The following is a 13,329-nucleotide window of genomic DNA, read 5'->3' as shown; positions in this document are numbered from 1 at the left end:
TCCTCCCCCTCCCCATTTGATCATGTTCTTTGTCTATTCCGTCCCGCAGCTGTGCAAGCAGAGCCCGGAGATCCGTGCAACCCGTCCCCGTGCGGGCCCAACAGTCAGTGTAAGCAAGTCAACGGACAGGGCGTGTGCTCATGCCTGCCCACTTACATCGGTAGTCCGCCGGGCTGTCGACCCGAGTGTGTGGTGAGCTCGGAATGCCCCCAGAACAGAGCCTGCCTGAATCAGAAGTGCGTTGATCCGTGCCCAGGGCCGTGCGGCCTCAACACCCGCTGCGAGGTGATCAACCACAGCCCGATTTGTAGCTGTCGCCAGGGTTTCACAGGAGACCCGTTCTCCAGATGTTTCGCCATCCCACGTAAGCCCCCTGAGACGTCTTGTGTTGTAGCTGTGATTTTCCTGAGCCATGAGTGAGAGTCCGCGGTGCCTGACGGTAGCTTGCCTTTGTTCTTGTAGCTCCTCCCACGCGGCCAGCAGCCCCAGTGGTCGTGGACCCGTGCGTTCCGTCTCCGTGCGGACCCAACTCCCAATGCCGAGATATTGGAGGTGCCCCGTCTTGCTCTTGCCTGGCTAATTACATGGGAGTTCCTCCCAACTGCCGACCGGAGTGCAGCATTAACTCGGAATGTCCCAGCAACAGAGCTTGCATGAGAGAGAGGTGTCGCGACCCGTGTCCGGGGTCTTGCGGTGCAGGAGCCCAGTGCAATGTCATCAACCACACGCCCGTGTGCACATGTCCGGAAGGATACACAGGAGACCCCTTCACCAACTGCTTCCCGAAACCTCCGCCACGTAAGCAAGAGATGGATTGTTTGCTCTTTTATTAAACATAAGCTTTCCCTTTTGTTTGGCGTGCGCACAGTAGTGCCGATGATGCATCATCGCCTTGACTTTTGCACAGAATAGAGAAAATGTCGCAGTAGATGGTTGGGGGAGTTGTGACAGTGATAGGTGAGGGACACAAAGAGGAAACGTACACAGTCGCACATACAGACACACGCAATGACACGTACACAACAGAGGGGAAGCGCTTGCCAGACAGGGGGACTTAATGCCATTATTTCCCGTGCGAGCCGTCGCCGCTGTTCCTCACAGCCAGGTCTTGTTTGGATTTCAGCTCCCGAACCTGTACAGTCAGACCCATGCAACCCGTCTCCCTGCGGGCCGAACGCCCAGTGTCAGGATGGAACTTGCACGTGCCTTCCGGAATACCAAGGAGACCCGTACGCCGGGTGTCGCCCTGAGTGCGTCCTAAGTACCGACTGCCCGAGAGACAGGGCCTGTATCCGAAACAAGTGCAGCGACCCCTGCCCCGGAACTTGTGGGCAGGGTGCCACGTGCGACGTCGTGAATCACATCCCGATGTGCAGTTGCCCACAGGGCATGTCTGGCAATCCATTCGTCCAATGCAGACCCGTGCCGCGTACGTAAGCCACGAGTGTTGTTGGTGCCTTGAATTAATGAGTAATAATAGTATTAGTACTAGTAGTGGTAGTGCCGTCTGAGAACGGTTGCTTTGGCTTTCGATCAGTTTGCTATACTTAGCCTAGTGTTGCTTTACGAGTATAGGTCCGTCTTGCATTCAGTGCTTCTCTCTCGCTCTCTGTCTCTTTCTCTCTCCGTGTGTGTAACTCTTGTTTCTGTCTTTCTTCCTTCCTGTATGTAGCACCTGTTGTGACGCTGCCGTGCAGCCCGTCGCCATGCGGACCCAACAGTCAGTGCCGCGAAATTAACGGGCAAGCGGTGTGCTCGTGCGTGCCAGGCTTCATAGGCAGTCCTCCGGCGTGCAGGCCGGAGTGTGTAGTGAGCTCAGAGTGTGGTCAGAATGAGGCATGCAGCAACCAGAAGTGTAGGAACCCGTGCCCAGGCACGTGTGGCGTGGGAGCTCGCTGCGAAGTAGTGAACCACAACCCGATCTGTAGCTGCCCGCCTCGATTCACGGGAGACCCGTTCGTCAGATGCCAGCCCATACGTAAGACACCGTCCTTGTCTTGTGCTGTATTGGTTCTTGCATGTTTGTGTGTCGTTGACATTGAAGGGTTGAAATTTGCATGTTCCCCGTGAGTGACGTCCTGATTGTTGTTCCACCCATCTAGCCGAGACGCCTGTTCAGGCTGCTCCCCAGAACCCCTGTCAGCCTTCACCGTGTGGGCCGAACGCTGTGTGCCAGGTGGCCGGGGATAGCCCCTCATGCTCTTGCCTACCCGATTACACGGGCTCTCCGCCCAACTGTCGGCCGGAATGTGTGAGCAATAGCGAGTGCGCAAGCCACCTGGCTTGTATCAACCTGAAGTGTCGAGACCCTTGTCCTGGGTCCTGCGGAGCCAATGCGGAATGCCGAGTGGTGAGCCACACGCCCACGTGCGTGTGTGCAGCGGGCTTCACCGGAGACCCGTTCACGCAGTGCGTGGTGCAGCAGGGTAAGGGAGTTTCCTGCCTAAGTAGTTGTGTTTGTGAATTGTTGTCGTTTGTGAATTGGGACTGTTTTTGCCTGACCGCCCACGACTTGGTCCCTTTCAGCGGAGCCGCTTCCCCAGGAAAGACCGACCCCCTGCGTGCCGTCCCCCTGCGGACCGAACGCAGTGTGTAGGGAACAGAACGGAGCAGGCTCGTGCGCCTGCCTCCCCGACTATGTGGGTAACCCTTACGAAGGTTGTCGGCCGGAATGCGTGTTGAACACGGACTGCGCGTCGAACCGCGCCTGCATACGCAACAGGTGCCAGGATCCTTGTCCGGGCACCTGTGGTCCGAACGCCGACTGCCAGGTTGTGAACCACTTGCCGTCTTGCACCTGCCGCCCGGGCTACACCGGCGATCCCTTCAGATTCTGCAACCTTCAGCCACCAGAACGTAAGAACTTGCCAGTCGATAGTGACTGATTGCATTTTGAGTTGGCGGTAGTGTTTGTCTGCCCCCGTAGAGGGCGTTCCTCCCCCTCCCCATTTGATCATGTTCTTTGTCTATTCCGTCCCGCAGCTGTGCAAGCAGAGCCCGGAGATCCGTGCAACCCGTCCCCGTGCGGGCCCAACAGTCAGTGTAAGCAAGTCAACGGACAGGGCGTGTGCTCATGCCTGCCCACTTACATCGGTAGTCCGCCGGGCTGTCGACCCGAGTGTGTGGTGAGCTCGGAATGCCCCCAGAACAGAGCCTGCCTGAATCAGAAGTGCGTTGATCCGTGCCCAGGGCCGTGCGGCCTCAACACCCGCTGCGAGGTGATCAACCACAGCCCGATTTGTAGCTGTCGCCAGGGTTTCACAGGAGACCCGTTCTCCAGATGTTTCGCCATCCCACGTAAGCCCCCTGAGACGTCTTGTGTTGTAGCTGTGATTTTCCTGAGCCATGAGTGAGAGTCCGCGGTGCCTGACGGTAGCTTGCCTTTGTTCTTGTAGCTCCTCCCACGCGGCCAGCAGCCCCAGTGGTCGTGGACCCGTGCGTTCCGTCTCCGTGCGGACCCAACTCCCAATGCCGAGATATTGGAGGTGCCCCGTCTTGCTCTTGCCTGGCTAATTACATGGGAGTTCCTCCCAACTGCCGACCGGAGTGCAGCATTAACTCGGAATGTCCCAGCAACAGAGCTTGCATGAGAGAGAGGTGTCGCGACCCGTGTCCGGGGTCTTGCGGTGCAGGAGCCCAGTGCAATGTCATCAACCACACGCCCGTGTGCACATGTCCGGAAGGATACACAGGAGACCCCTTCACCAACTGCTTCCCGAAACCTCCGCCACGTAAGCAAGAGATGGATTGTTTGCTCTTTTATTAAACATAAGCTTTCCCTTTTGTTTGGCGTGCGCACAGTAGTGCCGATGATGCATCATCGCCTTGACTTTTGCACAGAATAGAGAAAATGTCGCAGTAGATGGTTGGGGGAGTTGTGACAGTGATAGGTGAGGGACACAAAGAGGAAACGTACACAGTCGCACATACAGACACACGCAATGACACGTACACAACAGAGGGGAAGCGCTTGCCAGACAGGGGGACTTAATGCCATTATTTCCCGTGCGAGCCGTCGCCGCTGTTCCTCACAGCCAGGTCTTGTTTGGATTTCAGCTCCCGAACCTGTACAGTCAGACCCATGCAACCCGTCTCCCTGCGGGCCGAACGCCCAGTGTCAGGATGGAACTTGCACGTGCCTTCCGGAATACCAAGGAGACCCGTACGCCGGGTGTCGCCCTGAGTGCGTCCTAAGTACCGACTGCCCGAGAGACAGGGCCTGTATCCGAAACAAGTGCAGCGACCCCTGCCCCGGAACTTGTGGGCAGGGTGCCACGTGCGACGTCGTGAATCACATCCCGATGTGCAGTTGCCCACAGGGCATGTCTGGCAATCCATTCGTCCAATGCAGACCCGTGCCGCGTACGTAAGCCACGAGTGTTGTTGGTGCCTTGAATTAATGAGTAATAATAGTATTAGTACTAGTAGTGGTAGTGCCGTCTGAGAACGGTTGCTTTGGCTTTCGATCAGTTTGCTATACTTAGCCTAGTGTTGCTTTACGAGTATAGGTCCGTCTTGCATTCAGTGCTTCTCTCTCGCTCTCTGTCTCTTTCTCTCTCCGTGTGTGTAACTCTTGTTTCTGTCTTTCTTCCTTCCTGTATGTAGCACCTGTTGTGACGCTGCCGTGCAGCCCGTCGCCATGCGGACCCAACAGTCAGTGCCGCGAAATTAACGGGCAAGCGGTGTGCTCGTGCGTGCCAGGCTTCATAGGCAGTCCTCCGGCGTGCAGGCCGGAGTGTGTAGTGAGCTCAGAGTGTGGTCAGAATGAGGCATGCAGCAACCAGAAGTGTAGGAACCCGTGCCCAGGCACGTGTGGCGTGGGAGCTCGCTGCGAAGTAGTGAACCACAACCCGATCTGTAGCTGCCCGCCTCGATTCACGGGAGACCCGTTCGTCAGATGCCAGCCCATACGTAAGACACCGTCCTTGTCTTGTGCTGTATTGGTTCTTGCATGTTTGTGTGTCGTTGACATTGAAGGGTTGAAATTTGCATGTTCCCCGTGAGTGACGTCCTGATTGTTGTTCCACCCATCTAGCCGAGACGCCTGTTCAGGCTGCTCCCCAGAACCCCTGTCAGCCTTCACCGTGTGGGCCGAACGCTGTGTGCCAGGTGGCCGGGGATAGCCCCTCATGCTCTTGCCTACCCGATTACACGGGCTCTCCGCCCAACTGTCGGCCGGAATGCGTGAGCAATAGCGAGTGCGCAAGCCACCTGGCTTGTATCAACCTGAAGTGTCGAGACCCTTGTCCTGGGTCCTGCGGAGCCAATGCGGAATGCCGAGTGGTGAGCCACACGCCCACGTGCGTGTGTGCGGCGGGCTTCACCGGAGACCCGTTCACGCAGTGCGTGGTGCAGCAGGGTAAGGGAGTTTCCTGCCTAAGTAGTTGTGTTTGTGAATTGTTGTCGTTTGTGAATTGGGACTGTTTTTGCCTGACCGCCCACGACTTGGTCCCTTTCAGCGGAGCCGCTTCCCCAGGAAAGACCGACCCCCTGCGTGCCGTCCCCCTGCGGACCGAACGCAGTGTGTAGGGAACAGAACGGAGCAGGCTCGTGCGCCTGCCTCCCCGACTATGTGGGTAACCCTTACGAAGGTTGTCGGCCGGAATGCGTGTTGAACACGGACTGCGCGTCGAACCGCGCCTGCATACGCAACAGGTGCCAGGATCCTTGTCCGGGCACCTGTGGTCCGAACGCCGACTGCCAGGTTGTGAACCACTTGCCGTCTTGCACCTGCCGCCCGGGCTACACCGGCGATCCCTTCAGATTCTGCAACCTTCAGCCACCAGAACGTAAGAACTTGCCAGTCGATAGTGACTGATTGCATTTTGAGTTGGCGGTAGTGTTTGTCTGCCCCCGTAGAGGGCGTTCCTCCCCCTCCCCATTTGATCATGTTCTTTGTCTATTCCGTCCCGCAGCTGTGCAAGCAGAGCCCGGAGATCCGTGCAACCCGTCCCCGTGCGGGCCCAACAGTCAGTGTAAGCAAGTCAACGGACAGGGCGTGTGCTCATGCCTGCCCACTTACATCGGTAGTCCGCCGGGCTGTCGACCCGAGTGTGTGGTGAGCTCGGAATGCCCCCAGAACAGAGCCTGCCTGAATCAGAAGTGCGTTGATCCGTGCCCAGGGCCGTGCGGCCTCAACACCCGCTGCGAGGTGATCAACCACAGCCCGATTTGTAGCTGTCGCCAGGGTTTCACAGGAGACCCGTTCTCCAGATGTTTCGCCATCCCACGTAAGCCCCCTGAGACGTCTTGTGTTGTAGCTGTGATTTTCCTGAGCCATGAGTGAGAGTCCGCGGTGCCTGACGGTAGCTTGCCTTTGTTCTTGTAGCTCCTCCCACGCGGCCAGCAGCCCCAGTGGTCGTGGACCCGTGCGTGCGTTCCGTCTCCGTGCGGACCCAACTCCCAATGCCGAGATATTGGAGGTGCCCCGTCTTGCTCTTGCTGGCTAATTACATGGGGAGTTCCTCCCAACTGCCGACCGGAGTGCAGCATTAACTCGGAATGTCCCAGCAACAGAGCTTGCAATGAGAGAGAGGTGTCGCGACCCGTGTCCGGGGTCTTGCGGTGCAGGAGCCCAGTGCAATGTCATCAACCACACGCCCGTGTGCACATGTCGGAAGGATACACAGGAGACCCCTTCACCAACTGCTTCCCGAAACCTCCGCCACGTAAGCAAGAGATGGATTGTTTGCTCTTTTATTAAACATAAGATTTCCCTTTTGTTGGCGTGTGCACAGTAGTGCCGATGATGCATCATCGCCTTGACTTTTGCACAGAATAGAGAAAATGTCGCAGTAGATGGTTGGGGGAGTTGTGACAGTGATAGGTGAGGGACACAAAGAGGAAACGTACACAGTCGCACATACAGACACACGCAATGACACGTACACAACAGAGGGGAAGCGCTTGCCAGACAGGGGACTTAATGCCATTATTTCCCGTGCGAGCCGTCGCCGCTGTTCCTCACAGCCAGGTCTTGCTTGGATTTCACGTCCCGAACCTGTACAGTCAGACCCATGCAACCCGTCTCCTGCGGGCCGAACGCCAGTGTCAGGATGGAACTTGCACGTGCCTTCCGGAATACCAAGGAGACCCGTACGCCGGGTGTCGCCCTGAGTGCGTCCTAAGTACCGACTGCCCGAGAGACAGGGCCTGTATCCGAAACAAGTGCAGCGACCCCTGCCCCGGAACTTGTGGGCAGGGTGCCACGTGCGACGTCGTGAATCACATCCCGATGTGCAGTTGCCCACAGGGCATGTCTGGCAATCCATTGCGTCCAATGCAGACCCGTGCCGCGTACGTAAGCCACGAGTTGTGTTGGTGCCTTGAATTAATGAGTAATAATAGTATTAGTACTAGTAGTGGTAGTGCCGTCTGAGAACGGTTGCTTTGGCTTTCGATCAGTTTGCTATACTTAGCCTAGTGTTGCTTTACGAGTATAGGTCCGTCTTGCATTCAGTGCTTCTCTCTCGCTCTTGTCTCTTTCTCTCTCCGTGTGTGTAACTCTTGTTTCTGTCTTTCTTCCTTCCTGTATGTAGCACCTGTTGTGACGCTGCCGTGCAGCCCGTCGCCATGCGGACCCAACAGTCAGTGCCGCGAAATTAACGGGCAAGCGGTGTGCTCGTGCGTGCCAGGCTTCATAGGCAGTCCTCCGGCGTGCAGGCCGGAGTGTGTAGTGAGCTCAGAGTGTGGTCAGAATGAGGCATGCAGCAACCAGAAGTGTAGGAACCCGTGCCCAGGCACGTGTGGCGTGGGAGCTCGCTGCGAAGTAGTGAACCACAACCCGATCTGTAGCTGCCCGCCTCGATTCACGGGAGACCCGTTCGTCAGATGCCAGCCCATACGTAAGACACCGTCCTTGTCTTGTGCTGTATTGGTTCTTGCATGTTTGTGTGTCGTTGACATTGAAGGGTTGAAATTTGCATGTTCCCCGTGAGTGACGTCCTGATTGTTGTTCCACCCATCTAGCCGAGACGCCTGTTCAGGCTGCTCCCCAGAACCCCTGTCAGCCTTCACCGTGTGGGCCGAACGCTGTGTGCCAGGTGGCCGGGGATAGCCCCTCATGCTCTTGCCTACCCGATTACACGGGCTCTCCGCCCAACTGTCGGCCGGAATGCGTGAGCAATAGCGAGTGCGCAAGCCACCTGGCTTGTATCAACCTGAAGTGTCGAGACCCTTGTCCTGGGTCCTGCGGAGCCAATGCGGAATGCCGAGTGGTGAGCCACACGCCCACGTGCGTGTGTGCAGCGGGCTTCACCGGAGACCCGTTCACGCAGTGCGTGGTGCAGCAGGGTAAGGGAGTTTCCTGCCTAAGTAGTTGTGTTTGTGAATTGTTGTCGTTTGTGAATTGGGACTGTTTTTGCCTGACCGCCCACGACTTGGTCCCTTTCAGCGGAGCCGCTTCCCCAGGAAAGACCGACCCCCTGCGTGCCGTCCCCCTGCGGACCGAACGCAGTGTGTAGGGAACAGAACGGAGCAGGCTCGTGCGCCTGCCTCCCCGACTATGTGGGTAACCCTTACGAAGGTTGTCGGCCGGAATGCGTGTTGAACACGGACTGCGCGTCGAACCGCGCCTGCATACGCAACAGGTGCCAGGATCCTTGTCCGGGCACCTGTGGTCCGAACGCCGACTGCCAGGTTGTGAACCACTTGCCGTCTTGCACCTGCCGCCCGGGCTACACCGGCGATCCCTTCAGATTCTGCAACCTTCAGCCACCAGAACGTAAGAACTTGCCAGTCGATAGTGACTGATTGCATTTTGAGTTGGCGGTAGTGTTTGTCTGCCCCCGTAGAGGGCGTTCCTCCCCCTCCCCATTTGATCATGTTCTTTGTCTATTCCGTCCCGCAGCTGTGCAAGCAGAGCCCGGAGATCCGTGCAACCCGTCCCCGTGCGGGCCCAACAGTCAGTGTAAGCAAGTCAACGGACAGGGCGTGTGCTCATGCCTGCCCACTTACATCGGTAGTCCGCCGGGCTGTCGACCCGAGTGTGTGGTGAGCTCGGAATGCCCCCAGAACAGAGCCTGCCTGAATCAGAAGTGCGTTGATCCGTGCCCAGGGCCGTGCGGCCTCAACACCCGCTGCGAGGTGATCAACCACAGCCCGATTTGTAGCTGTCGCCAGGGTTTCACAGGAGACCCGTTCTCCAGATGTTTCGCCATCCCACGTAAGCCCCCTGAGACGTCTTGTGTTGTAGCTGTGATTTTCCTGAGCCATGAGTGAGAGTCCGCGGTGCCTGACGGTAGCTTGCCTTTGTTCTTGTAGCTCCTCCCACGCGGCCAGCAGCCCCAGTGGTCGTGGACCCGTGCGTTCCGTCTCCGTGCGGACCCAACTCCCAATGCCGAGATATTGGAGGTGCCCCGTCTTGCTCTTGCCTGGCTAATTACATGGGAGTTCCTCCCAACTGCCGACCGGAGTGCAGCATTAACTCGGAATGTCCCAGCAACAGAGCTTGCATGAGAGAGAGGTGTCGCGACCCGTGTCCGGGGTCTTGCGGTGCAGGAGCCCAGTGCAATGTCATCAACCACACGCCCGTGTGCACATGTCCGGAAGGATACACAGGAGACCCCTTCACCAACTGCTTCCCGAAACCTCCGCCACGTAAGCAAGAGATGGATTGTTTGCTCTTTTATTAAACATAAGCTTTCCCTTTTGTTTGGCGTGTGCACAGTAGTGCCGATGATGCATCATCGCCTTGACTTTTGCACAGAATAGAGAAAATGTCGCAGTAGATGGTTGGGGGAGTTGTGACAGTGATAGGTGAGGGACACAAAGAGGAAACGTACACAGTCGCACATACAGACACACGCAATGACACGTACACAACAGAGGGGAAGCGCTTGCCAGACAGGGGGACTTAATGCCATTATTTCCCGTGCGAGCCGTCGCCGCTGTTCCTCACAGCCAGGTCTTGCTTGGATTTCAGCTCCCGAACCTGTACAGTCAGACCCATGCAACCCGTCTCCCTGCGGGCCGAACGCCCAGTGTCAGGATGGAACTTGCACGTGCCTTCCGGAATACCAAGGAGACCCGTACGCCGGGTGTCGCCCTGAGTGCGTCCTAAGTACCGACTGCCCGAGAGACAGGGCCTGTATCCGAAACAAGTGCAGCGACCCCTGCCCCGGAACTTGTGGGCAGGGTGCCACGTGCGACGTCGTGAATCACATCCCGATGTGCAGTTGCCCACAGGGCATGTCTGGCAATCCATTCGTCCAATGCAGACCCGTGCCGCGTACGTAAGCCACGAGTGTTGTTGGTGCCTTGAATTAATGAGTAATAATAGTATTAGTACTAGTAGTGGTAGTGCCGTCTGAGAACGGTTGCTTTGGCTTTCGATCAGTTTGCTATACTTAGCCTAGTGTTGCTTTACGAGTATAGGTCCGTCTTGCATTCAGTGCTTCTCTCTCGCTCTCTGTCTCTTTCTCTCTCCGTGTGTGTAACTCTTGTTTCTGTCTTTCTTCCTTCCTGTATGTAGCACCTGTTGTGACGCTGCCGTGCAGCCCGTCGCCATGCGGACCCAACAGTCAGTGCCGCGAAATTAACGGGCAAGCGGTGTGCTCGTGCGTGCCAGGCTTCATAGGCAGTCCTCCGGCGTGCAGGCCGGAGTGTGTAGTGAGCTCAGAGTGTGGTCAGAATGAGGCATGCAGCAACCAGAAGTGTAGGAACCCGTGCCCAGGCACGTGTGGCGTGGGAGCTCGCTGCGAAGTAGTGAACCACAACCCGATCTGTAGCTGCCCGCCTCGATTCACGGGAGACCCGTTCGTCAGATGCCAGCCCATACGTAAGACACCGTCCTTGTCTTGTGCTGTATTGGTTCTTGCATGTTTGTGTGTCGTTGACATTGAAGGGTTGAAATTTGCATGTTCCCCGTGAGTGACGTCCTGATTGTTGTTCCACCCATCTAGCCGAGACGCCTGTTCAGGCTGCTCCCCAGAACCCCTGTCAGCCTTCACCGTGTGGGCCGAACGCTGTGTGCCAGGTGGCCGGGGATAGCCCCTCATGCTCTTGCCTACCCGATTACACGGGCTCTCCGCCCAACTGTCGGCCGGAATGCGTGAGCAATAGCGAGTGCGCAAGCCACCTGGCTTGTATCAACCTGAAGTGTCGAGACCCTTGTCCTGGGTCCTGCGGAGCCAATGCGGAATGCCGAGTGGTGAGCCACACGCCCACGTGCGTGTGTGCAGCGGGCTTCACCGGAGACCCGTTCACGCAGTGCGTGGTGCAGCAGGGTAAGGGAGTTTCCTGCCTAAGTAGTTGTGTTTGTGAATTGTTGTCGTTTGTGAATTGGGACTGTTTTTGCCTGACCGCCCACGACTTGGTCCCTTTCAGCGGAGCCGCTTCCCCAGGAAAGACCGACCCCCTGCGTGCCGTCCCCCTGCGGACCGAACGCAGTGTGTAGGGAACAGAACGGAGCAGGCTCGTGCGCCTGCCTCCCCGACTATGTGGGTAACCCTTACGAAGGTTGTCGGCCGGAATGCGTGTTGAACACGGACTGCGCGTCGAACCGCGCCTGCATACGCAACAGGTGCCAGGATCCTTGTCCGGGCACCTGTGGTCCGAACGCCGACTGCCAGGTTGTGAACCACTTGCCGTCTTGCACCTGCCGCCCGGGCTACACCGGCGATCCCTTCAGATTCTGCAACCTTCAGCCACCAGAACGTAAGAACTTGCCAGTCGATAGTGACTGATTGCATTTTGAGTTGGCGGTAGTGTTTGTCTGCCCCCGTAGAGGGCGTTCCTCCCCCTCCCCATTTGATCATGTTCTTTGTCTATTCCGTCCCGCAGCTGTGCAAGCAGAGCCCGGAGATCCGTGCAACCCGTCCCCGTGCGGGCCCAACAGTCAGTGTAAGCAAGTCAACGGACAGGGCGTGTGCTCATGCCTGCCCACTTACATCGGTAGTCCGCCGGGCTGTCGACCCGAGTGTGTGGTGAGCTCGGAATGCCCCCAGAACAGAGCCTGCCTGAATCAGAAGTGCGTTGATCCGTGCCCAGGGCCGTGCGGCCTCAACACCCGCTGCGAGGTGATCAACCACAGCCCGATTTGTAGCTGTCGCCAGGGTTTCACAGGAGACCCGTTCTCCAGATGTTTCGCCATCCCACGTAAGCCCCCTGAGACGTCTTGTGTTGTAGCTGTGATTTTCCTGAGCCATGAGTGAGAGTCCGCGGTGCCTGACGGTAGCTTGCCTTTGTTCTTGTAGCTCCTCCCACGCGGCCAGCAGCCCCAGTGGTCGTGGACCCGTGCGTTCCGTCTCCGTGCGGACCCAACTCCCAATGCCGAGATATTGGAGGTGCCCCGTCTTGCTCTTGCCTGGCTAATTACATGGGAGTTCCTCCCAACTGCCGACCGGAGTGCAGCATTAACTCGGAATGTCCCAGCAACAGAGCTTGCATGAGAGAGAGGTGTCGCGACCCGTGTCCGGGGTCTTGCGGTGCAGGAGCCCAGTGCAATGTCATCAACCACACGCCCGTGTGCACATGTCCGGAAGGATACACAGGAGACCCCTTCACCAACTGCTTCCCGAAACCTCCGCCACGTAAGCAAGAGATGGATTGTTTGCTCTTTTATTAAACATAAGCTTTCCCTTTTGTTTGGCGTGTGCACAGTAGTGCCGATGATGCATCATCGCCTTGACTTTTGCACAGAATAGAGAAAATGTCGCAGTAGATGGTTGGGGGAGTTGTGACAGTGATAGGTGAGGGACACAAAGAGGAAACGTACACAGTCGCACATACAGACACACGCAATGACACGTACACAACAGAGGGGAAGCGCTTGCCAGACAGGGGGACTTAATGCCATTATTTCCCGTGCGAGCCGTCGCCGCTGTTCCTCACAGCCAGGTCTTGCTTGGATTTCAGCTCCCGAACCTGTACAGTCAGACCCATGCAACCCGTCTCCCTGCGGGCCGAACGCCCAGTGTCAGGATGGAACTTGCACGTGCCTTCCGGAATACCAAGGAGACCCGTACGCCGGGTGTCGCCCTGAGTGCGTCCTAAGTACCGACTGCCCGAGAGACAGGGCCTGTATCCGAAACAAGTGCAGCGACCCCTGCCCCGGAACTTGTGGGCAGGGTGCCACGTGCGACGTCGTGAATCACATCCCGATGTGCAGTTGCCCACAGGGCATGTCTGGCAATCCATTCGTCCAATGCAGACCCGTGCCGCGTACGTAAGCCACGAGTGTTGTTGGTGCCTTGAATTAATGAGTAATAATAGTATTAGTACTAGTAGTGGTAGTGCCGTCTGAGAACGGTTGCTTTGGCTTTCGATCAGTTTGCTATACTTAGCCTAGTGTTGCTTTACGAGTATAGGTCCGTCTTGCATTCAGTGCTT

At 57.2% G+C, this 13,329-nt stretch overlaps 1 protein-coding gene across 1 annotated transcript in view; it reads left to right on the top strand.

Moving 5' to 3' along the window:
- The window catches only part of dpy (dumpy), a 673,297-nt gene that overhangs the window by 525,682 nt on the left and 134,286 nt on the right, over positions 1 to 13,329 (top strand). The window contains exons 105-125 of the mRNA XM_069827690.1: positions 50 to 364; positions 463 to 798; positions 1,124 to 1,429; positions 1,673 to 1,978; positions 2,103 to 2,426; positions 2,527 to 2,856; positions 2,983 to 3,297; positions 3,396 to 3,731; positions 4,057 to 4,362; positions 4,606 to 4,911; positions 5,036 to 5,359; positions 5,460 to 5,789; positions 5,916 to 6,251; positions 9,262 to 9,597; positions 9,923 to 10,228; positions 10,472 to 10,777; positions 10,902 to 11,225; positions 11,326 to 11,655; positions 11,782 to 12,096; positions 12,195 to 12,530; positions 12,856 to 13,161. Of these exons, the coding sequence (XP_069683791.1) occupies positions 50 to 364; positions 463 to 798; positions 1,124 to 1,429; positions 1,673 to 1,978; positions 2,103 to 2,426; positions 2,527 to 2,856; positions 2,983 to 3,297; positions 3,396 to 3,731; positions 4,057 to 4,362; positions 4,606 to 4,911; positions 5,036 to 5,359; positions 5,460 to 5,789; positions 5,916 to 6,251; positions 9,262 to 9,597; positions 9,923 to 10,228; positions 10,472 to 10,777; positions 10,902 to 11,225; positions 11,326 to 11,655; positions 11,782 to 12,096; positions 12,195 to 12,530; positions 12,856 to 13,161 (6,729 nt within the window). The remainder of the gene's footprint in view (positions 1 to 49; positions 365 to 462; positions 799 to 1,123; positions 1,430 to 1,672; positions 1,979 to 2,102; positions 2,427 to 2,526; positions 2,857 to 2,982; positions 3,298 to 3,395; positions 3,732 to 4,056; positions 4,363 to 4,605; positions 4,912 to 5,035; positions 5,360 to 5,459; positions 5,790 to 5,915; positions 6,252 to 9,261; positions 9,598 to 9,922; positions 10,229 to 10,471; positions 10,778 to 10,901; positions 11,226 to 11,325; positions 11,656 to 11,781; positions 12,097 to 12,194; positions 12,531 to 12,855; positions 13,162 to 13,329) is intronic.

Source organism: Periplaneta americana, chromosome 1 (assembly GCF_040183065.1).
Source record: "Periplaneta americana isolate PAMFEO1 chromosome 1, P.americana_PAMFEO1_priV1, whole genome shotgun sequence".
Classification (NCBI taxonomy): Eukaryota; Metazoa; Arthropoda; class Insecta; order Blattodea; family Blattidae; genus Periplaneta; species Periplaneta americana.
The sequence above is the reverse complement of the archived record's forward strand: the minus strand, read 5'-3'. Positions and strand labels throughout refer to the sequence as shown.